Source organism: Pseudomyrmex gracilis, unplaced genomic scaffold (genome assembly GCF_002006095.1).
Source record: "Pseudomyrmex gracilis isolate BER0280 unplaced genomic scaffold, ASM200609v1 scaffold_19, whole genome shotgun sequence".
In the NCBI taxonomy this organism is placed as follows: domain Eukaryota; kingdom Metazoa; phylum Arthropoda; class Insecta; order Hymenoptera; family Formicidae; genus Pseudomyrmex; species Pseudomyrmex gracilis.
In genome coordinates, this window is record NW_018020603.1 from 403,641 (window position 1) to 428,926 (window position 25,286).

Genomic DNA, 25,286 nt, shown 5'->3' on the forward strand with positions numbered 1-25,286 from the left:
TATATATATATATATATATATATATATATTTATATTTTAAACGATAAGCTTTGTATAAAAATATTGAGAAAGAGAGAGAGAAAATTTATATCTTACATTATTTTCGGCGCAAAGTTTAGATAAATTAATATCAATGTGTCGGATATTACTGGATATATGATCGGATATATTGATCGGAAGTAGATAACAACGCGCAGTATATAATCCCTTTGTATTGTGTTTCATGTGTGTGTGATTAAAGCTAATATTACCATGATTGAAATTTAATAATGAATTATTCTACGTTACGATATATATGTATATGTGTATATATTTTGCATATAGTCGCGGGGTTAAGTTATCTTAATAATTGTCATATTTATGTTTTCCGCGATATGTGTTACGTTATACAGAAACATTTGTTACATATAATTTATTACAGTTAAATTATTGTGTATATGTCTCTGATTTTATTTACAAAAATTGACTTTTTTATTCTTTTCTTGTTGCAATCAAATATTTTTGATATAATTTTGCTAATATATCCAAAGTTGGGCTATAGTCATTGTGGAAAGAAGTTCGGCAAAATAGTGTGATATTTTTTTTATATGATTATATAATATATATGCAAGAAATCGCGTTTGATCATTACCGCAAAATCTCTCTTGTAAGTTTAGTTTGGAACTTTCTTTCACGACAAAAAGTAAACCGAAAAAAAGTTGCTGAAACGTGTTTGAATTTTAACGTAAAAGTTGTTGACTTTTTTTTGATTCTTTACTGGGGTTTAAGAATAAGCTCTTTCCTGGTGAGATGGACTTGAATATAAAAATGTGAATTGGGTATTCGTATTTTATATACGCAACGGAAAAGTTATTATATATGTATACAGGGTGACTGAAAAATTTTTAAACGTGAAAACAGATTGAATGAATCTGAACGGAAGGGTCATTTACCGTTTTGTAAAATTTGCAATATTTGTTGATTAATGTAAGCCAATGGAAGCGATGGTCCAGATTTTATAGGCGCGTATAATTTCAGTTGTAAAGAAAATCGTACACACGTCTGCAGAGACCGGACCATTGCTTCCCACGCGCTCATTAGCTTACATTAATTAATTAATTAATTAATTCAATAAATATTGGAAACTTCGCAAAATGACTTTTCTGTTCAGATTGACCCAATCTATCTTCACATTCCGGCTGTGTCGAAATTGTTTCAGACACCCTGTATATACATATTTAGCTATATACATACGTAGATAACTTTTGTTCTCTTGTAATATTACAGGGGATAGGAGAACTTGCGCGCGCGACGGCTTATTAAATTCAGATACGAAGTAAATTAACTCGCTGCCGGAGCTCTCGCTACCTTTCGTTAACTGAGCAACTCTATCTTTATTTGTCTCGAGATCGAGATACCGCGCGGCTTCAAACTACCGTGCGGAACAACAATGAACAAAGCGTGTAACTTTCAGCTAACTTTGTCGGCTCGCGTTCGAACGTAATCCACTTGCAGGCTCCGTAGAAATCTTTGCAGAAGTCAAGTTAACGAAGTTTACAAGGTTGAACGTTATTCGGCACGGCATCTGCTGTCGCACTTATTCACCTTCCGATTCGTTTGCAATGTTTCCACCGATGACGGTGTTAACGCGCCGGTGTAAATTCATTCGCGTTGCTTCGTGTCACTAATTGCGAATCGATTACGCGGTCGTGTCAAATAACTTTTTTTTTCTGGGGTCAAAATCGGTTTCGATTGTTCACGTTTTATTACGTCGTGAAAGTTTTGCATCTATTTGACCGCATTATTCATCACGATTTAATAATGACGCATCAAGCCTTACGATAATAAAAGATAATGTTATACGAGAAAAAGAGAAAATATCTAAGATCTAATAACGACGCTTTTCTTCTCTCTGCTTTTTTCTTCGGATCAACCTTCTGCAATATCGACCCGGCTCTTAGTCAGCATCAAGCAAGCGAAATGTAATTTTTATCGATTGGAGTAACAAAAAGAGGAGTGAAATTATATTTTGTTAAATGCAAAACTTTTATTCGAACATATGTAAAATTTTAATTTTTAGGTTTTAATTTTCTGTTATACCCAATAATATAATATAATAATAAAATCAATATAATAATAAAAACAATATAATAATAAAAATAAAGTTCAATATTAGTTTAAATTTGTTATTATTTTATTATGTTTCTTTCTTTCTTTTTTTTTTGTTTTATACGAAAGATGTGTTTTATTTGCGACTTGACGATTTGGAAATTTGCGATTTATTAATATAAACCGATTGCGAGAGGAACAATTTTTGAGTCGCTATTTTCGCGACACAGTTTTCCTTGGATATCGTGAATCTCGATAGTTTCACGGACAATGCGTTCTTGGAAACTTTGTGACTCCCTCGTGAATATGCGCGCTCGTCAGTTCTGCATATATATGACTCTGCATAATCTATAGTAGCAACATGTGCGTGCTATAGGAGAGGACGTTGGAAGATTCAGATGTGTCGATAACTCATTGCAGGTGCCATGATGCTGCATACATTATTCTTGCAGTAATTCTCGTGGATGTGTATTCTCGTCGTGCGAGAGAGAAATGATGCATCGCTCGTTGGTTTCGTCTTATACGGTTATTCTACAATTAATTTATCGCTTTAGGAAAAGAAAAAGAAAATCAAATTACGGTTATAGAATTTCACATGATGATTCCTTTCTTGAAAAGTTATCTGGTATTCTGTCGCGATAATGAAATTTGAAACGCTGATTAACACGATATGCCGATTATCGCGAAGAAGATGATCTTTAATAATTTGTTCTTACATGTCTTAACGTGTCTCGCGAATTTCTCGTCGACATAATTGGAACAAATTAAATGAAAAATCTATTAAAATCGCGTCGCAGCGTTCGCTGCGTTAAAAATGGATTAGAATTGTCAGAGAGAAAGTGTTTTCCTCTTCCTCTTCTTCTTCCCGACTGATCTCTGTCCTTACGGTGTTCATGCAGAAAGGTACACTCTCTAAGAACGGCTTTAAAGCAAGGGTCGAAGCGCATAGGGGTCGATGAGGGAGAATTGCTCTCGTAATAAGTCGTTGAAAGTCATTGAGAGAATGCTGGCAACACCCTTGTTTTTTGCGCGACGTTCTTTGGGGAACGAGGTGGTGGAGCCGAACCTTTTATAGTTGGCATACGTATGCACATTTCAGATCTGTTCTTTAACCCTTCCTCATTCCGCCGCATCTCCTTCAAATTGTATAAGATGACACTTGTTCACGATTGGATTATCCGAGTCGTGCTTGTGCGCGTGTTTATATGTAGATATGTCACGCGTCATTTAATATATTTGAATAATGAATGCAACGCGGTGTGTTAAACGGAACAGGTAGAACTTCAGGAATAGTGGAAACTATTAATACAGTAAGTACATGAATATGTAAGGTAGCGAATCCTTTGCGATGCAAATTGTTCTCGCGGTTCCGCACTGCGAGGGTTTACCGTTCACAGTTTATCACCGCTCGTTGAAGTCTCTTTTTTTTTTTTTTTTTTTTTTTATTGCAACCACACACGTCAGAAAACACGTTGTCACATTTGTTTCGCATTTGTTCTCGGACTATGTACGCGCGTCGAGAGAATTTATTTATCATCATCGAACGAAGCGAAAGAAGATATATGTGTGCAGATAAAACGCGAGTGTCTCTTTTTTATTATATATTTTATATTTAACGCGCGCGCATGTGCGTGCACGTTTTAAAGAATATTATTATATTATTTAAAAATTGCGAGACATTTAAATCAAATACCATATTACAATAACAACGTGTTTATTTATGTGACAAATGTATCCCAAAGCGCAGCTTTTGTAAACGCAATCACGGTTTAAATTTATTTTATAGAGCGCGGATCTCGAGACACAGAAAAGCCGCGTATCTCTTGCTACATTGCGCGAATTCTCGAATTATATTAGCCCCGCGGTATGGGCAACGTTTATTTTCTCCTTGGTTGATCGTTGGTTGTTTCTATTGCGCGCGTTGAATGCAATGCGATTACGGTCTTTGTGAACAATGCTGTGCCACCCTAAGTATTCATTTGCACACTATATTGCAATTGTAAAGAAATTAGAGATTTTACATTTACAGAGAGAAAATAACTCGAGATTCGCGTCAAATACGGATGATAATTTATTTTAATTGAAATAAAATAAATATATTTGTTTTATACACGTATCGAATTAAAAATCTAACGCAGTGTTCGTTCAGAGTCTAAAAAGTTGGTTACGCGCGCCAATAAATATCACTTTGTGATATTAAGAAAATAATTTTTAAACACGTTCTCGCGTTTTGAAGCGATATTCGAAATAATTTATTTTATAAATAGAAAGATAATATTGTGCACAAATATAATGCTTTTTATTGTGAAATTATAAATTTATTTTTTATTTTAGTGTTTGGCTTTACACTACCCATCGTATTTTTTGTCTCTATTTGTAAAATCACGATTTTCTTACCATGTGTGTTTTTGAAAAGAATTGCTACGAGATTTTCTTTTTCAAAGAAATGTCTTTGTATCAGAGACTCTTTTTATTTTAGTTTCGGTGCTGTTTGATGACACACGTTCTCGAAGCATCGCGCATATAAGGTGCATTCTTAAAGGTACAGAATGTTCACGCGTGCGAATTTTGTTGTTGCGGATACTGGCAGCTGAATCGTTGCCAGTGTATTGCGCTTGCTTCATCCAGCTGTGCTCTAACTTGTTTATTACGGTTTGGATTGTTTCCAACTGATATCTCGCGTATGGTGCAAATTTCGAAGCTTGTGATTTTAATAGACATTAGTTTGATTAGTTAGATTATTCTCTAGAATATTGCAGCATAACGGGCCGAGGTACAACACGGAAAAAACAGTAATCGAAAAGCGTTATTGTGACATTTCTCGCTTGATATTGCATACAAACTTTATTTAGTGTCGATATAATTTATTGATTTAATATCACGCATAAGAAGAAATAAATCGTGTACGTATCAATGCTGGCAGCACTGTTTTATACGAAAAAAATATTTCACCAACACTGCTTAGCAATTCGAACGCACTTTGATGATTCGAGGCTTTTTGATGCGGGAATAAAGCGTTTTCACGAATCGGAGAGCGGCTTGCGAAATTATCTCTCGCTCGCAGAATTATTCACGTTGATTAACGTTCCCGCGGGATTTTAAAACGCGCGCGATACACGCGCGCTTCATTAACCGCGTTCTAACCGCGCCGTTCGTCTGATTAATGTTGCAGTTACCAAGTTGAGGGAGCACTGGGACGAGACGAATTCAAAAGTCATGCAAAGAAAAACGCAGCTGGACATGATGCTGGGAGACAGTCAGCGATACGAGGCGAAGAGAAACGAGGTGGAGGTCTGGCTGGCGCGAATGGAAACTCGACTTGAGAGAATGCGAGCTGTTGGACACACTGCCGACGTACTCGAGGCACAGCTCAGGGAACAAAAGGTACCTCGAACTCTCTCTCTCGTTCCCGCAAGTAACCGCGTTAGCTCTTCAAGTTGGCAAGTTTTTAGTACCGCGCGTGAGAAGTGTCCTTAGTGGTTAGGTAAGATAAAAGACGGGGAGAGAGAACGCGCGCGCGCGAGAAAAACCGCAATAGTAATTCCTGCGTAATGCATTTAATCTATCCGCACTTGAAAATGTTAAGCGTTTTTGAAATTTCGCCAAGTGAATTATTTAGCAGAATTTTTTGAAGTAATGAGAGAATTGTTTTACATTAAACATAGAATCGCGGTGTGCCCACACGATTTTGTTATTATACTTCAGAATGTATTATGTATACGAAGCGTCTTGCGAACGCGACCTTCTTTTCATATTATTACACGACATTTATATAAGCAATGAATATGTATATCTGAAGTTCGCGGATGCGAATGCGTGTTTTCCAAAGCCACGAACTTTTCCCATTTGCAAGCGGAATTAACGAGAGAGCGAACACTTTGGAATCCATCTGTCCGGTAATAAGCCCTTTCTAGTAATCTTCGCCCACTTTGCATACGAGAGTATAACGTGCTCTGGGAAAAAAAAAAAAAAAAAGAAAGAAAATTGCTCGGAGGGAAAAAGCGGAATGGGAGGAAGAAACGGAGCTTCCAACTTCTCAATCAACGAGATCTCGGTGGACGGAGACACATCACGTGCGAGAAGCATCTCTGTTTAGATTCAAAAGAGCCAAATGAGATATTCATGGAATAATTTATTTCACCGTGACGGTGTGCCTTTGAGCGGAATGCATTTGCAGTGCTTCTTCCGAAGTTTGTCGTGTCTTTTGAATGGGTTTCGAAGATGAAAGCGCAGTTTGACGTAACGCTCGTCTCTTCGAAAAGATAACGCGTTTGGTTGATATTCTATTTAATTCTGCTTTCATGAGACTGAATTTTATATATATATATATATGTATCTCTCTCTCTCTTTCTCTCGTTCTTCTTGCGCGTCGTTATTTGCTTTTCGAAAATATGCATTATTTATTCCGGCATTTTATATCGAGATGTTTATATACGAGTTTGATTCGGGACCAATCAGTGTCGACAGACACTCGAAGAAAAGTTGCACCGTACGGCATATCGGCGTAAAACTTTAGTTCGAACCTTCCTGAGTCGGAGATTTAACTTTGCCGACTTATCGAGATTCTCTCTCTTTTTCTCTCTCTTTCTCTTTCTCTCTCTTTTTCCGTCGAGTGTAAAGCAGGTACGGCTTCTTCTAACTCGATACCAAGCTTGGAGTTAGATAAGTCTCCTTTTTATTCACTCGCCATATATATATATATATCTCACCTTCGTCGATTTCACGTTTTTGTTTCTTTTCTTTCTTTCGCAGTCGTTCCACGCCGAGTTGCATCAATACAAGCACCACATCGATCTTTTTAATCAGCTCACTCAGAAGCTGATAGCGGTTTATCAGCAGGACGATACCACACGCGTGAAGAAAATGACAGAAACGATCAATCAACGATACAACAATCTGAACACGAGGTGAGTATTGACAATTTTCTTTTTTTTTCTCTTTTACGAGAACCTTGTTAAAGAACTTCTAAATGTTTCAAGTAAACGTTTCGACTGAAATAATTGCACTCTGTATTTTTTACAAGACTTATTTTAATTCTGAAAATACATGTAAATATCGAAAATGTAAAAATATATCAGAGATGATTAAAAATCGATGTGTCAACAATCGATCGATAAAACACTCGTTTGAGAGAAAGTATGCAACTTGCGGAATAGTTTATATTATACATACATGTACGAATGTGGCGCGCTCGCTTTTGAGATGCGAGTTTCCATTTGTGTTTATGGCGTCATTCGAGTTAACAGCAACTTCGAATCAAACTGTAGATCGCGAATGTGTAACACAGTATCGATCGATACGTTTTCTAGCATCATCAATCGAGGGAAACTACTGCACTCCGCGATGAACTCGCTCCACAACTTCGACCGGTCTCTAGACAAGTTTCTGGCCTGGTTGAGCGAAGCGGAGTCCTCGATGGAGGGATTAGAAGCGGAAGCCGATCGACTGGGCGGACGGCGGGACCAGGGCGCGCTCAGACGACCGCAACATCAGCTTAAGGTAAGATTGTCACGTTCACGCAAATTTCGCGACAAGTTCTAACATGCTTTCCTGGTAACGCGACCGTTACGTTTCGACGCAAAGTAACCGCAAATTGCATTTCTCATTGTAAGTATCGACCATTACAGCTCGAAAAGTCGTTTACCTCGTTTTCTCCGACGGGATAAACCTTACTGTCACATATCATTGTGACATTTTTTCATTATGTAATTTCTCGTCAATTTCTTCGTAAACGTTCACGTAAAATAATTTATATCAGTTATCTTGCGCGACAACTTTACGTTACTAATATTTTTATACGCGTGATAATCGCAGATTTCGTAAAAATAACCGATTTAATAACGTGTGGAAATCATATCGGTTATTTCTTTCTCTTCTGTTATCTCTCTCTTTCTCTCTCTCTCTTTATTGCTGCGAGTTTTCTTGTAAATATTTGTATTTACTTGTTATGATTAACCGTATAATCGCGTGTAAATCGCGCTTAGGAAGTCGCGTGTGTCCGTGTGTCGCGCGTTCTAAAAGGGGCTTCACGGATCATTGCCAAACTAAACGAAACGACTTCAATTCACGAGCAAAACTTTAAATCGAATTTCTTGTCATATAAGAAAAAAGACATCAAGTATGTGACATCAAGTTGTTTTTTTGAAAATGAATTTAGTTAGTTGTTTCTTTATACTTCAACTATAGCACAACACAGGCGCGCGCTACGCGCACGCTATTATTGTTTTTATTTTAACGTGTCTTTAAAAACGTGACTGAAGTAAAGTCACGTGACAGAGAGGAGAGGAATAACAGCACGTGACTAAAGTCACGTGACTTTACTTTAGTCACGTTTTTAAAGTCATGTGGCCTTTTTAATGTCACGTGGCGTTTTTCTTCTCCTACGTTTTTAAAGACACGCAACGCGAAGTCGCGCTCGAACGGCGCGAGGCACTGTACCGTGCCACTTGATTCATACGACATGAATCGAGAAACACATCCGTTTCCACTCTAAAAAGTGACAACAACAATCAATACCGAGAAAATCGATTGTGATTATTTACACACGCTTTTTCTGATAGGATAGGATAAGAAAGTAACTTTATCTTTCTATCGCTACATTAAGTTAAATTAGAAGACAAGTATGTACGATTTGAGGCACATGTGGCGCGTCTGGTTACGTCGTTTTTTCAGGGTCGCGTGTCGTTCGATACAACATGGTTTTACGGCTTCGACTGATTGCCATAAAAGCGGTGTCGGAGGCGCGAGCCAGTCAGCGTATCGACGTATCCATTAAAAAGAAGTTCGATATCGAGTATCGATATAATGCGGTGCCGGGCTATCAGTACCCTCGTGCGCGCTTCATGTTTTTCGTTTTTACGTACGATTTCCCGGGCGCGAAAAGTTAAAGCTTTCGTACGTTTTGTATTATTTTTTGGATGTTTTTCCGTCGTGTTGACATTCGGTAAAGTTTGTCTCGCCGCAATTGGACGTCATTGCAATCGCACCGCCGTGATTTAGTTACCATATAATTTTGCATTTGAATCCGTTTGTTTTTCATCCAACGCTCGACCTTTTGGCCGTTGCGTTACCGATATTTTCGCGTCCGTTGAACGGAGTTTTGCCGTTAATTTGCGAGCTATCATTCGATCGCTTCGTTTGCCACGATAAACGTTTGCGGAATAAAAATAATACAATTTCACGTGATTATATCTTATTTCGGACGCAATGTATTTTTACATGTTTCTCCGTGCGATCGAGCGAGTTTTTCGTATATCAAACTATACCATTCAGATCAGACTTAAAAGAATCATTCGAGAGACTCGTTATAATATAGGCGACAAAAATAAGTTTGTTACACAATATATCGGTACAATATTTAATTAAATATATAAATCAATAGCCGCATACACACTCGCACGTACGAGAAAATGAGGTAATAATGATTACAGGGCGTTGAACACGTTGTAATGAGACTGGATAATTACATCCTATCCGCGGGAGAATTGTTTGTAAAATTGCAACTTGATGGACCGCCCGTGGATTCAAATTGATTATGCTGCACACGGCCGGTCCCCTCCGCTCGTGTTCTCACTGAAATTGATCCATCGATGGAATTACGATTATCCTCACGAATACTTGGACGAGCCAACGCCCCGGGATAATTATATTGATAGAATTATTCTTTTGCCGCGCCTAATTACGTATTGACAAGACAGCGTCTAGTTACGATTGTTCATTCTCCGTTCCGTTGCGTTCTGTTTGCCGAGTCTGGTTATTGATAGAGACAGAGTACAGTGAACCTGGACTTTGATCGATTGCATTAATATTTAAGAACGAACGATCCGTCGTTGAGCTCGAAATTTAATGTATTGCATTTTGTAGACGGGGAAAACGTCAATAGACCAAGTCGATATTACTTCGATAGATCGGCATTTGTTTTTTTCTCAAATTCAGAAAATTTACAAGGCAAATTCTCAACGTGTCGTTAGTTTTGGTCATTTTTACATTGGATTGTAATTTGATTTGGTAACGTGAAGTTTTAATTTGTGACCTCTTTCTTAGGAAAATTGAGAAATGAGCCTCGGTTAACTATTGGAAAAATTATTGGTATTATCACGGAATGATGCATATTGCACTTTATTGAAATAATAATATAATATATACATAAATATATATGTAATGTGCTTTATTAAAAGAATGTCATTACATAACATTATGCAAATTACGATATATTATGATTATGTAAAATTATCCTACATGTGTGCATATAATATTTTTGATTGCCGAGGCATGAGATCAAATATTTATGCATCGAAAAGCGCATCTATTTAATCTGGTTTAAAGTCATGTTTTGCTAATCATATTCTGATATTCCGCTAATCCAGGATTATTGGAATACGTGACGTGTTAAAATCCTTTCGTATTAATTGCTCTAGCAACTAGTAGAGATTTACAAAGGCTTGAATAATCCATCAATCACTTATAATCACTTAATCATCTAATCAAGTATCTTGGTTTTTGCCACTGAAGTAATAATGGACTTGATACATTACCACTAAGCAAAGTGATTAATATTCTTTTTTTATTATTAATGTTAATTATCTAACGACATCGAAAGTGATGGTGGATCTTGCATATAGCGTAAAAAAAATTAAAAAAAAAAAAAAAAACTGCCAATAAATATTGAAAAACATTTTACGACAAAACGTGAAAGATTTATTTAGTCTAAAGTATTTCTGCAATTTCTTTTTTATATGGTTCCAAAATTACGCGATTGTTATTGTATTCGATGTTATTATAGATATGTATCATGTACGTTCGGTAATAGTGTGAGCATAATTTATAAACTGTAATTATCAGCAATGCAGAAATATCGGTTGTTTGACAAGCACATAATAACCGATTGTAATCCGTTATGTGATCCATCACGAATAGTTGATACATTATGTAATATTCTGTTGTTTGATAATTCATGCTATTTTATAAATATTTAAAACTGGCAAGCAAACTGTGATTTTGCTCGGTGAATTTTTATTATTTTTATTAGTTTTATTATTTTTTTACTTTTATTATATTTTACCATCTCTTTTTTTTATATATATATTAAGTTATTTTTATATATTTCGAATACGATTGAATATACGATCGTGTGTGATCCCAGTTTCAATATACAACAAATATCAGATATCGTGACGGTTGTTCTTCATTCTATGTACGCGAGTTGACGTCATGCTAATGTTATTTTAAGCGGATTATTACCGGAAAAAAATTCGTGTTGTTTATATCTCTTGTTGCGTTGAGTTACGCGTACTGCAACGCATGTTGAAATATTTTTTTCTCGCATTGTTTTTATGCTAGGGTCGTATCATCTGGCATTCGAGACTAATTAACTTCCAGAGCCAGAGCCTTCTCTATCTACTTTATTCTCGCTAAACTCTTGCGCTTACCTCGTTGCGACACAATTTCGAAATTTTCCACCGTCTGTAGAGTATCACTCATTTCGACGGGTCGTTTGCAAATATCTACAACTTACAAATAGATATATTATATCCATCGAGAATCGAGTGAAACGCAATCGATCTGTCTCATATAGATGCAAGACTCTTATTTACTCGGTTATTTACATGGGACGATAGATATGGAAATCGAACTACGGATAAGTGGAACGTTCCTGCTGCAATTGTGCAAATAGCTTCTTCTTTTATTGCTTTATAAGATCGTTGCTCTCATATCAGAGATGAACATCAAATTGTCGTTTGCGGGTCGCATCAAAGCGCGCTAACAAGCTCTTCCGGAAGCAATTATAGATTTAAGCAAATTGAAAAAAAAAAAAAAAAAAAACGATAATTATAAAAGTCGGATAATTGAATTGCATGCGGTTACAGATATAGCTATTACAATTGTTTTTGTTTTTGTTGCAACTTTGATTAATAGTACGGAGTATAATTTCGAAATTTATGTTGTATCAGAAATTGAACTCCTCGTGTATTATCGATCTTATTGAAGTCACTTGTTTTCATCTCGAACTTGACAAACATCCTGCGTTATTTCTCAGAAACTTGCATATTCACGACACGGACGTGCCACATATCTCAGAATAATGCACAAGGTCTGTCAATGCATTGTGCACATATTTGCGGCTAAACTATTGAACTACCGATATTTCTTGAGTACCTGGGTAGTCGCGAGACTACCTAGTTTCGCAACAACTCGGAGGTTCTGTGTCATAGTTATCAAATGCCAATGATCTAACTGATGAATTATCGATCTGATTGGACGTAAAATACACGAATGTGTCACTTGTGTGTATTCAACTTCCGTCTTTCGAGAACACAGACCCAATGGAATTTCTCATACATCATTGTTGAAGACAATAGTATTACTACGCGTGCTAGAATCTTCAATTTACCAGCTGCAACTTGCGTCTTACATCGATGTGTATTACGTTTTTAAAATTATTTTCAGTTGCGGAACGCAGTTAGAAACTCGCTTAAACTCTTGACGTACGAATTGAATGAAATTCTATTTATTTTTCAACTTAACATTTGCATAAAGTTATTAAAGGACATAATATTTATACATTGCTAAATATTAAGAAAATATAATACTAATAACCAAAATTAATAAAGGCTTAATTTGTAGAGAGCATTTTTTTTAATTGAAATCTTAAATTTTTTTCACAGAAAATTTATGCACATGTGTAACCTACATGTTGCTAAGTCTGTTACTGGCCTATACGTGGACTTCTGTCCACTAAAGGTTTAATCTGTGTCTCAGAGACATCTTTGTATGTCAAGAAGTTAATTGCATTTAACTTTTAATGTGTATTACGTATTTTATTCGATTGTTTTATACATACATGTATACACACACACATACGTATCTATATGTGTATTGAGCAATTACATGTAATTATTTGTATTACGTAGATACGCATTGTTACGTGAATATTCGCGATCTCGAAAGGATTCGCATTCTTGTGCGCGCGTCGCGAGGACTGCAACTTTATTCTACACATTTTTTTTTTTTTTTTTGTCATTGTGCGTCATACTGGGATTCCATTGCCTTTAGAATCCGTTTACACGGAAAGTAGAAAGAATCGATCGGCCGCTTATATGACCCGGACTTACGTTTCGCCTTTGGGTGAACAAAGAGAACACGGCCCTTTCTCATATTCATGGTAAACACGGCACGCTCTGCTTCGTTAAATCAACTCTGCCGTGGCTAATCCGCTTTAATGCAATTTCACTTGGTGACTCTTTTTTTTTTTTTTTTTTTATCGCAACGAGCCACACATGCACCCTAGGTCTCGAGTCACTGCGGCGAACCCTCGTTCGCACTTAGGCGTCGTTAAACGTACAGAACCGTGATTTATCGGCACACGGCGTCGATTTTCGAGTGTTCGAGACGCGAGAGAAGAAATAACACGCGGTAATTAGCAAGCGTTAAGTAATACTTGGTTTAATTGCTATAACTTGAACGAACATGTAATCTTTTGCGTGGAAAAATCGCGATAGGGTTTATTTTAGACATGTCCTTGAGACAGATAAATTGGACAATAATTGGATTAGTCTCAATTGTCAGATTTGACACTTGTGTCTTAATGTTAATCAGACGTGATTAAATTTTCAAGCGCGCCACGTTATCTGATTGTACGTGTCTAAGAGTATTTGACGCGTAATTGTCAGGACTTGGCTAAGGGGGTGTTAAACCTTTACGGATGGGGTCGCGATCGTCGAAATGGCGGTGTTTTGTCGGCGATCTCGAAGGTCACGGAAACACAGAAGAATGGCAAACCGACCCAGCCACTTTCCCTTTCTCGCTTCATCGCGCCGAACGCAGCCGAACGATCGATAAAACGCCTCTACCGTCGGACGACCCCGTGCGCCCCCGCGACGATAATATTCCCCTCGTAATAGCCATTATTCCGTTATATTATAGCGCTTTTCGAGACCCCGACGGGAGCTACGCTTTGCCGTTTCACGCGCGGTGCATTCTGCCGCGCGCGCGCGGCCAGAAAGACAATATATCTCGGAGAAAATTTACAAGCAATTTGCATGCTCACGTGCTCGCACGCCACGCCTCCAGACTCGTCCGAGATCCGGTTTTATTCTGAAATATCAGAAAATTGCATTTGAAATAGTTCATTCGTGCGAAACTAATAGAACGAAAAATATTAGGTAGGTATAGCGAGATCAAAAATAGAGTGCAATAAGTTTTCGATGAAGACTCGAAAAAAAACTCAAGAGACTAAAAAAAGATAAATATTCGAAAAAAAAAACGCAACTCTATGTACGTGTAAGTTATGTTGGGCTACGCAAATTTATGTATATTTTTAAATTTATTTGCTTCTTTATTCGCTTTATAAAATGTCAGCGAGTAGTACGCGACTGTTCGCGCACTACTGTCTTTCACAGTAAATTGTTTGAAGATCATTCTACCCTATGATCATGTTTATTATCTTATGCGAGCTCGTGGCAGAATCGTCAAACGTCTAACGACAGCTTAGGGGTCGCGTTCACTGGCCTGTTCTTTTGTTCAATGGTTCCGCGCACAAAGCGCGACATTAGTTTTTTAACGCGGGGATGTAGTATCCACTTTGCAACAGGCTAGTAGCAGTCTCTCTCGACGTTGCTTCCTGACCCTTCTCGATACGGAAACACGATCTAAATCTTATCCGTCGTTACACAAAAGATACGCGGACGTCGTGTGCTCGCGAACGAAAATGATAAACGGAAGTCATAAAGATTGTGGAGAGTCCGACAAAAAGAAAGAGAGAGACAAATAGAGGAAACAGTGGTCTCGTAAAACCGAATATAAAACGAACGTGTGCGCGCTTGCGCGAGGGATGGTCTTCTTCTCTCTATTTAAGAGACGGAACTCGAGAGATAATAGTTCAATACTTGTCGCTTTCTTTAACAACTGTGTATAGTTGTTAAATCGTATCTCAGTATCTTTTGATTTTATAGAAATTTCTTATCTTTAGAAATTTTTTGTTCAAGAATATGTCACATATATGTTGTTTTTTTTACGAAATATACAATAGAGCACTCGATGCGCGAGGTAGTTCTTCGACAATAAATGTGATATATAATTGATGTGTTTGTGGATTTGCTTTTGATCTCAATGACTTATCTCGCTAGAAATAACTTTGTTGTAAGAAATACGCAGTAGTATGCACATCTACTCTCTCTTACCCGTTCTTCGACCACTCTCACCCCTTCCCTCTAACTTGGCTAGTAAAATTCGATACGTGGGGTTGTTCTTGATCGAAATGGTACGCGCATGCGCTTTAAGGTCGTGCAGAGGGCGACAGTTTCCTGTTCACCCTACAGTTCCGTGGTCGGTAATACAGAGGATTTATCCACCCCCTTGACTTGGGGTGCTTCTTGACGCGACCGTCAGACCCTTCGTACCGGCAGCCGAATTTTCCCAACGTACTGCCGGTATATTATTTTCCGGTACTCACATAACTGGTTACCGGTATACGTACTCCAAATGCAGTTTCATGAGATAAACACCGTTCTGTTATTTCTTGAAGCGCAAGCAACTTTCGCGCATTCCCGTGATCTTCCTACGATAAGTTTGACGTGTATCTGCTTGTTATCCTTTGTCATTATTTTTTTGTCGTTATCCTTTGTCAATTGAATGATTCAGATAAATCAGTTTTCTTCACACAGATGATTACGAAGTGCAGTTCAATTATCTATATAAAGTTTTCTAAATAACAAAGACCATTATTACAAATTTGTTGCAGTTTTATGCAAAACTTTCCTAGTTTTTTTATTTTTTATAAATAAATGAATAATATCGAAAAACACAAGAACTGCTTTTGAATACAGAACATTTACGTTGAGTGGTGACATAACTCGCGATTAGCATAAAACTTTGAAGAGTGTAATCTCACGTCTTTTTTTTTTTTTTTTTTTGAGAAACCACAGTGTTGCGAACCAATGTTGCGAACGAGAGAGATAAGAAAAATCCGCGATCTCTTCGCTGCGGCATTCAGGTCATGGAATCGCTCGATTTGGACGATGTCTTAAAAGTCGCGCTTAAAAGTCGTGGTATCGCGTTAATGCATCTTGCTGCTTCATATAGCGTGAATTTACCGCGGCAGAGTTTTAATTGTACAGCTCTTTCGACAAGTAGTGAAGATATAGGTACTGACCTACATCTCTCACACGACACGTGAGAGAAAAGAGCGTCGCGAAATACGATCAACATGATTTATGGAGAAAGTTTATGCAATAACATATTACAAGCGTTAAATTCGCACAAATGCAGCGAGGCGCTGTATAAGCGTTCACGTGTAATAAAATAAAATAAATTTATCTTATCAGAGTTTAATGTTTACGTCGCGTATCTATATCGTTTATTTTTTTTTTTTCAAATATAAAATAATATGCGTATATAACGTAAACGCGAGTTTCGTCTGTATTTTTCGAGCGTACAAGCAAACAGTCATTTCGTGTGACATCGTTCCGCACAATTTCTTCGCTCCTACCAGTATCTCGTGTTGAGCCCGTGTTCTTCCGACAACGCACGGTTGAATCTATGATTTATCCCGCGACACGGAATCGCGGAAATCGTGTCACTAGCGTTGATTTTTTTATTTCACTTCGACATGTTCGTTAAGTGAAAAATACGCGAGAGAGATCGCGGTTCCAATATCGGAGCGGCCCGCTAACGCTGCTAAGTTGTCAAGTTACGTTGGATTCGCATCGCGCCTCGTTAATTTTGACCGAGCTATAATTCTCAAATTCGCGGCGTTCCAATAACGCCAGCTGACAATAGCGGTTGTTGGTTCTCAACTCTTGAATGAACGATGTTTTTTCTGTGTTCGCTTTATTGACATCGAATAGATAAATAATTGTCAGTTGTTGAAAAAACCCGAGAGAAAAAAAAAACCAACCTCCCGTCCAAATTGTGTTGACCGCGATATTCCCGCGCGTCGGCGAATTGGTTTTAAATAATCATGTGTAATCAAATCACTTCATTGATTAAATATATTGTTCTCGTCACGTATTTGTCGGTGAATTTTGCTGCTACCGGTGTCATTTGCGGAATTGAAAAATCTGCCGAAGTGGCGTTAAAATTTTTATATTCGAAATCTTTTATTATTTAATTTAGCGACGACACACAGTTAATTTTTGTGTAACAAAACTTAAAATTACGTTGTTGCAATATTTTTTAAATGTTTCTTTTTTTTTTTTCAAATTGAACAGCTTGTATAAATTTAGCTAGCATACATTTGTTTAGGGATATCGGATTACATTTGTAATATATATCACGCATTATCAAAACGCGCGGCTTGGTCTTGCTGCTGGATGTAACTTTCAGATACATCTACTCTTAATTAAGGAGGTTGTCAGCAACTGCCTGCATTCAGTGTGTGCGCGCGCGTTCAAAGTTCCCCTCGCGAGTACCTCGTTATGACACCCGCTGTCACACGGAGATGATGCGCGCAGAGTGCACGTGTCACAAGAAGGAGAAAAGCTACATTCGCATGCACAAGGGAAACGTTATTATTTATTAACGCACTGCGGCGTGACGCAACGCGAAGTAAATTGAGTTTCTCTCTCCCTTTCTTCTTATTAGTCTTTTAGATTATTCTTGATCTTCATCGGCTATATCATCTTCCGCTATCTTTCGGCAGCTTGACAAATCCGATAGTTCGTAGTTTCACGTCTCGGTCGTCTTAAGGTGAATGCACTTCGGTGATGCATAGGGAACGATCGAGATAACGTTGCGTGCAGATGTCGCCGGCAACTTTACAATATCGTCTCCGTACTTACTTTCACCGTAACCGCAGGCATCGTGTCTGCGTCTGTATACGATACCCGCATACGGCATGCTCCTGGTATTGCGGACGCGGTCGTATCAGGCCGTATGTCGACGGCAGAAGTCGCCTTTGTATAACGCCGGGGTATACTCCCTCGTAGAAAGAGAGACCACCGCGCACACTACACTGGATAACAATTTCACTAACTACCCGAGGGAAAAATTAAAGGACGCTCCGGTAACTGCAACGAGTTGCCTGTTACGCAAATGCTTGGGAATGTGCTTGCGCTAATTTTCGCGCTACACGTCAAATAGCCGCTTTACTTTCTTTTTATATTACTCTTGGAATAATAAACGATGTCTAACAATTGCTCCATTGTTGCCGTTATGTAATCTTTGATATTTCTATTTCACGACAATTATACATTTAATCACACAATTTAAGTTTCTTTAAATATTATTAATTTTCATTATTGATACATTGTTTTAGATGATATCAAAATAATGAATAAACAATCGACTGTAAACATATGTAAAAAACATATTTTTCTAAAATTACACTTTGACAAAGTAATGAAATTACAGAACGTTTTTTTGAGAACGGCGTCTTATTAAAAAGATATTTAATCTTAAATGCGTATTTAGATCTTTTCTTATGAACTGCGTGCGCTACCAATATGAATTTCATTCGTATTCTATTGTGCTATTACTAATATTGGTGAGAGAGAGAGAGAGAGAGAGAGGCGAAAAAAAAGATATAACAAATTTAAGTCGAGAGTGATATTTAGCGCAGTTGCGATAAATCGGTGAAATCTTCTTTTGAATGTGCAAAAGCAGGTCAACCTTGTTTCTTTGAAGACATTTTGAAATCCTGCGACGATTTCGGCGCGGTGCCAGTCGAGAGATAAGGACTTCCGGGAAAATCCGGAACGTTCGCTTGAATATGGACGTAGACGTTTCCCAGGAGTCTACAACCGCGCTATTTTTACAAAGGATAGATACGTTTTCGTTGCATTTTTTCTCTCTCTCTCTCTCTCTTTACGAAACACACTCTTCTCGAAATGGCAACATTGGCGAATCAGTCTTGGGAATCGTTTGTCTCTCGCGAGACACGATCGTCGTCGTAAATTCCGTTGACTTATTTTATGCGACGTGCAAGTTATTGCCGCTATTATCGCTTTCGCACGAGCAAAGATCGAGCGAGATACCCGTCGTGCACGGGGTCATGGCGCTGCGCTTTAACGATATGTGTGAAATATGCAATATCTTGCGAAATTCATGATACATTTCTCGTGTAACTCCTGCGGGATCTTGGTCCGCGCCAGCTGTCGACACCTCTGCTATTTACCGTCGTCGTTAAGCCGCACCTGCGGTTACGTGAAATTAACGATCGAAATATTACGGTTGTACAAGTAATCGAGATAATTTTCTGTTTATATAAAATTACTGATTTAGATCATAAATTCGACAGAATTAACTTCTTCGTAACATGCAATTTTGATACAACGAGAAAATTATCTCACACACGTTCGTGTAATACAATTTTTTTCCATTCATTTCTCTTATCATATTGTAATATAAGTGCAACACAAAAGAAAATTATCATATTTACCAAGTTTCGTCTCTGATATAAATATGTTACGCGAAAAGCATATTGGAGGGAGTGCGTGCGTGGAATAAAGTGTTGCTCAAGGCGTTTAACTCTATCTTGGATCTCGATATTAAAATGGCCGTGTTCTCAAACAATGCCTATGGTTGAAAGGTCACTCGGCGGGAATGAAACAACCAAGAGATAGTAAGAGGCACGCGTTCAAGTTATTCGTTGAGGGAAGTCTGAATACTTGCCCTGGGCATTCGGTTGAATGCGTCGCTCTATTTAAATTCCACCATGAAGAGAATGTTTCGTATTAAAAGGTTTCGGCGAGTCTTGCTGTGGTGTACGCCGGAGGGAGGGAATGTAGCTATCGTCTCCGAATGATGCGGTCGCTTCGACAATGGCAAAGAGTTGAGTGCGCCGTTGTGACGATAGTAAATCTTTCCGGCGCTTACACGAAATAAGAAACCTCCCTGTGGATAAACGAAACTATAAATCAAGAAGAGCGAATATATTTGCCCTGCGTGTACTGCGGCGCGCACGCGACGATTAAACGGGACGAGCAAGCGATCAAAACGTTTGAATAGCGATTTCCGCGCGTCTGAAGATTCTTAATCGTTCGTAGACTGACTTTCAAAATAGTTTACTAGTTGAACTGACTGGGTCTGTGAAACCTACGCGACTTTAAAATCTAACATCTGCGTGAAAAGTCAATTTGTTTTCCATTTTTTTTGAATCGACAGTTTGAACAATTCCCTGTTGATAAAGAAAACAACAAATTGAAAAATCTCTAGTAGTTGTGAAGACAAGCGTTAAAAACTAATTTTAACTAGACACCGGTTTGAACTTTTTTTTGGTCTGGGAGACCCGTGTCAACTCCGAAGAGTTAATTAATCGATCAGAGATAAAAAAAAAAAGAAAAAAAACGAGAGTACTGTAATTCAATTTAATATAGAGAGAATAGTGCGCGTGGATATTTTGTTCACAGAAATTACGTGAATATTTCATTCATTTTACAAATATACTGTGAATAAAATCTGTAAAATTCAATTATACAGTACAATTGAAAATATTTGGAATCGGTGACATTACAATGTTTTATATGTAGTAGTTTATAAACTGATTATAGTATACAAAATATTTTTAATCCAATATCGAGGTATTTCGGCTGTTTTAATTGAGCAAATTCTCGCGCTAGATTTGCGCACGACAAAATCATGATATTCACAAAACTGTTTCAGTTATTTGAAACAGCTGGCACACACCACTTGAATACTTCATCGGAGCGTGGCATCTCTTGCATTTTCGCGCTTTTCTCCGTTATCTCCGAGAATGCTATAATATTTTGCGCTTTCGTGCAGTATATAAAAATATTTGCAAAGACACACAAAAATTCAGGATTTTATAAACGTTTTCCATTATATTTGCGTCGCGGTATCTCTCGGTAAAAACGTTCAAGTACCCGCTCTCGTGAGAAACTTGGTTGAAAAACTTGCGATCATCGATCATAAGCGGGACGTCTTTAAACGAAATCGCGAGGAACAAGAAAACGGCGGCGCATTTTAAATTTAGAAAATAACTGGAAACACACCCCTCGTCTATTGCGCTATTAGTGACTGTGGCAGATGAAAGAGATGCGCATTCTGCCGTTATTGGAAGAAGAATAAACTCAATTATTTTGACATCAAAGCTGCCATTCTAGAAACTCGGTTCTTCGTCATTGAGTCGCACTCTCTGCCGAGTAGGTTTCCACTATGTACTTCTTTATTTCCTCACTGCCTCTCACGTCGTTAGCCCCGTCTACTTTTTCGTTGTCTCTTCGGAGATGCTATCTCGGATCGAATGGACGACTCTTTTGGTATCGACAATCGCCAACGATACGAAACTAATGGCACCGTAGGCTTCGTTATTTTTTTTTTTTACCGATCTTTTTTCCGACTGTTCTCTTTAAAAATACTATTCCGCCGCAATAAGTCGTGTAACGGCACAATAACATGACATTGTTTTTTTTTAAATATAATTAACGGATTTATCTTGCGACCGTTTATTTAGCACGTCGGGATATTTTTATTTAAAAGAAAAACGTATCGTTTCACGTATTTGCTCTGAAAATTTTTTATATTTATATTTAAAAATACTTATTTATTAAACAACACGCACACACGCGTCGTCTCTAAATTTCAGATTTCTTTTATAATACTCTGTTCGTATAAAGACGTTTGTGTCACATCACGTTCGTAAAAATTCCGCAGGAAAGACCATGAATGCATCTCCGTTGGTCTCGATCTCGAGAGCTATCATCCGCAATTCCTCCTCCAGTGGCCAGCTTCTAAAAACCGGGGCCACCTGCCGGACAAGCTAATTTATCTCTCGTGCGAGGTTTAAAGCCCTTCCGTCGTTTATCTTGCCACTCGCCGACGAGTGGAGGATCCGCCGCTCGTTTCTTTTTTCGTTGCCATCGCTCTTTTCCTCTTCCCGCTTGTGCTCTTTAACGGGCACCAAATTGAAAAACACCCACTCGTCGCGGAATCCTCAGGGACTTCGAGAAATTGTCCCGACGAATCTACGTCGTCGTTGTCGCGACGAGTCGAAAGAATTACGTCGTGACGTTCATGCGTTAACGTCGTTGTCAAGAAAATTAAATGTCTTTCAATTACGCGTCTTTACTACGATATATTAAAATAAATTAAGCCAAGTGCAAGAATATGCGGACGCAGAAAATGTGTGTGCAGAAGAGATACGGTCACGATAAATATAAAGGAAAGCAAATATCGCGATAATAAATTAAACAGATTAGAGATTAATGAACGAAAGATAACACAAGAACAAAGTATAAAAAACGCTAATTAATTTTGTATGTTTCACACACGTTTATGAGGCATCGCAATTTTATTGCACAGTCGTTCTACTAATGTTTGTTATTGGATTGAATCACGAGACCTGCCCTACATTCGATAGAAACAGTACTATTACTGATTTAAAGTACGATCGGATTTCACTGCTGATTCTGTCTGATCTGCTTTACTTTTTTTTTTCCTTCCCCGCATCGCTGTGGAGTTACGTGTTTTACTGTAACTCACTTTTACGCGCTAGGTTTTTATGATTCCATACGCGAATCTGAAAGGATGAAGCCGGCACAGTCGGCACGTTTCGTTTTAATGAAACGCACGTGATGAGAACGTGAACGTCGATATCGCAGTCTGAATGTTCGCAGTGCCGAGAGATCATCTCTCGGCAACGGCCGCAAACAGTATCGCATTTTGCGGAGTTCTAAGAGAAAAAAGAAACAAATGTTCCGAAGGAGTAAATGCGCGGCAAACTTGCGCGAAGCCCAGTCGTGGAGCCTATTACCAAAGTGCATAGGAAAGCACGTATCTGTAATATTCATGGAAACGAGCGCTCGGTTTCTCGCGGATGAAACGGCTGCTGATTGCGTATCGCGCAGTTAAAAATTTGTGTTTGTATTTTTTTTTTTTTTTTTTATATATATATATAATTGCGAATACACGCGTTAGCTCTCGCGTAATAATTCGCAAAGCGAGAGGTACGAATTGTACAAATTACAAATCCGACTTTTATATAATACATATATGTATTTTTATAGATGTTTATTTGATTCAATTTGATATGTTTTGTAGATTGCATCAGTTTTATTTGATTGAAATATGATCGCAGAAAAACTATTTATGCATCTACGTAACGTTTTTTTTTTTTTTTTTTTTTTTTATCGAAGAGTTAATCTTTTTTAGGATTAAATTGAAATTGCTGTAAAAAAAAACGCGTATTACACGACGAGAGCAACGCCGAGAAGAGGATTAAGTCCGCAATAATTTCACTCGAGATTACACGGGGTACACAAGCATTCGCTTTCTGAATGAATGACATAATCTATATTTCAACGCGGTGATTTAATGGACAGTTCATTCACACAAAAAAAAAAAAAATAAAAAAATAGAGAGTCAGACAAAAACTGAGAGTCGACACACAGAATAACTTGCGGGGCGCGCACAATGGTCCCGCGGGTAGGAAACTGCACGACAAAAGGCGTGATGCGGAGAAAAAGAAAAATCAGGACAACGAATCAGAAGGTCAGATGAGCTGTCAAATCAGCGCTCGCTGAAACAACGTGTCGAACAATTGCACGACGAATACCGATGAAAAAGATTCGATTTTGCACTTCGGCACGAATACCAACCGCCTTTCCTTTCAATAGCGAGGCTTTTCCCGGTTATTCCGATTTCATCCAATACGAGTCGCGTCAGTTCTGCTATTGCGCTCAGTATCGATTTTAATCACAACAAATCCCGCATAACAGCACGCAGCGATTGTGCTCTGAAATCGGCGCAGTCTTTTTTCGTCTTTTTCCAAGTTATTTCAAATCATATGTTTAAAATTAAAATTAAAAGAAGCGATTTTTCTATAAATTTCTTACGTTTAATGAAAACTGCAGTTATTTGATATATTATTTATAACGACGATAAAAAAGAAAAAAAAAAACAAGCGGGTATTTTATAAATCATTTCAGTGTACAAAAGTCTCGAGTAATCCACGAAAACAATTGCGATCGCGGGCGAGACATGTCCGACTTCCTTCGTGTATGAAGACGTTCGTTGCCGAGAAAATGAAAAATTTCAAACAAAACACGCGCTTCGAAGCTTTCTACCTTACATATCTTGTATAAATTCACTTATTACAAGGCGGGTTAGGAGTGCGTGTCGGTTTAACGAGAGAGATTTCATCAGCGTGTAAAAGATGGGAATTTTCTCCCTAGCATAAAGGGAACGTGTGTCGCGCATATATCGCCGGTTGTTTCGGCAAAAATCGTTTTTCCCGAGGTGACAGTCGCTTTACGACGCTGGTTTATGTAGTGTAACTTATTGTGTCAACCGCGGACGAGTCTTCGATAGTTCCCTTGAGACAGGCAGGGCGCAGATGAACGATGGAAAAACTTTACACGACCTCAAAGTACTTTCCGATCGTCCTAACGCGTAATGGATAGAACGTTTTTGCCACCGACTCAAGTTTTGTAGTCGCGAAGAAACATTGAAACTTCCCCAAAATTGATCCACACGGAAGAAATTGTGCACACACACACACACACACACGGTCACAAAAATTTATGTGCTAAAAAGACCGGATGTGTGTATCAGTAAATATAGAAATACATCAGCTCGTTCATATATTTCTCATTTAATTGCGTTAATTATTCGAGCAGAATAAACTTGGCAAAGTACGTTGAATGTGATTTTCGTGTATTTTTTTTTAGCTTTTAATTTTTCATAAATTCGGTTGATTTTCTATAACTTTTTATGTGTAAAAAAAAAACACAAGTATTATTAGCGCACGAGTTGTTAATCCTGCAACTAGAGTGAGTCTGTGAATTGTGTACGTACGCGAAGCTCGCAACAGACACAGAAACTACACTCGGCAAAAACTTTATTCATGTCGACGGCTGTATGGCGTACTCAAGTTCTTTCAACGCGAGCCTCTATTGTCATCAGATATGAACTTTGAACTTTATGCCTGTCTCGTCGCAGACGAGACGTAACGTAAAAAGTCGATGGATAACATAACAGCCGTACATATGTGTTATGTAGTTACGCTAATTGTTTTTTTTATTCTTTTTTGTTTCAGGTAAGAGAGAATTGTGCTTCAATGTCGAGTCTGATTTTTGGTGAGTGTTTATTTAATCTGTACGATATTAACAAAAACACGGTTGCGAATTGAATAATTGATAACTTGATCAATTTGCTTGTCGCGAATCGACAATTGTCCGTCAATATTCTTCGCCAAAGAAAAGCGTGAAAGTTTCTACGAGATATCTCTCCTACGAGGGTACGTT

At 38.0% G+C, this 25,286-nt stretch overlaps 1 protein-coding gene across 10 annotated transcripts in view; it reads left to right on the forward strand.

The window, feature by feature from the left end:
• LOC109851730 (dystrophin, isoforms A/C/F/G/H-like) overlaps window positions 1-25,286 on the forward strand; it is a 401,655-nt gene that overhangs the window by 144,238 nt on the left and 232,131 nt on the right. For all 10 annotated transcript variants that reach the window (XM_020422083.1, XM_020422086.1, XM_020422091.1 and 7 more), the window contains 3 exons: window positions 5,261-5,472; window positions 6,841-6,995; window positions 7,398-7,587. In XM_020422083.1, coding sequence (XP_020277672.1) covers window positions 5,261-5,472; window positions 6,841-6,995; window positions 7,398-7,587 — 557 coding nt within the window. The remainder of the gene's footprint in view (window positions 1-5,260; window positions 5,473-6,840; window positions 6,996-7,397; window positions 7,588-25,286) is intronic.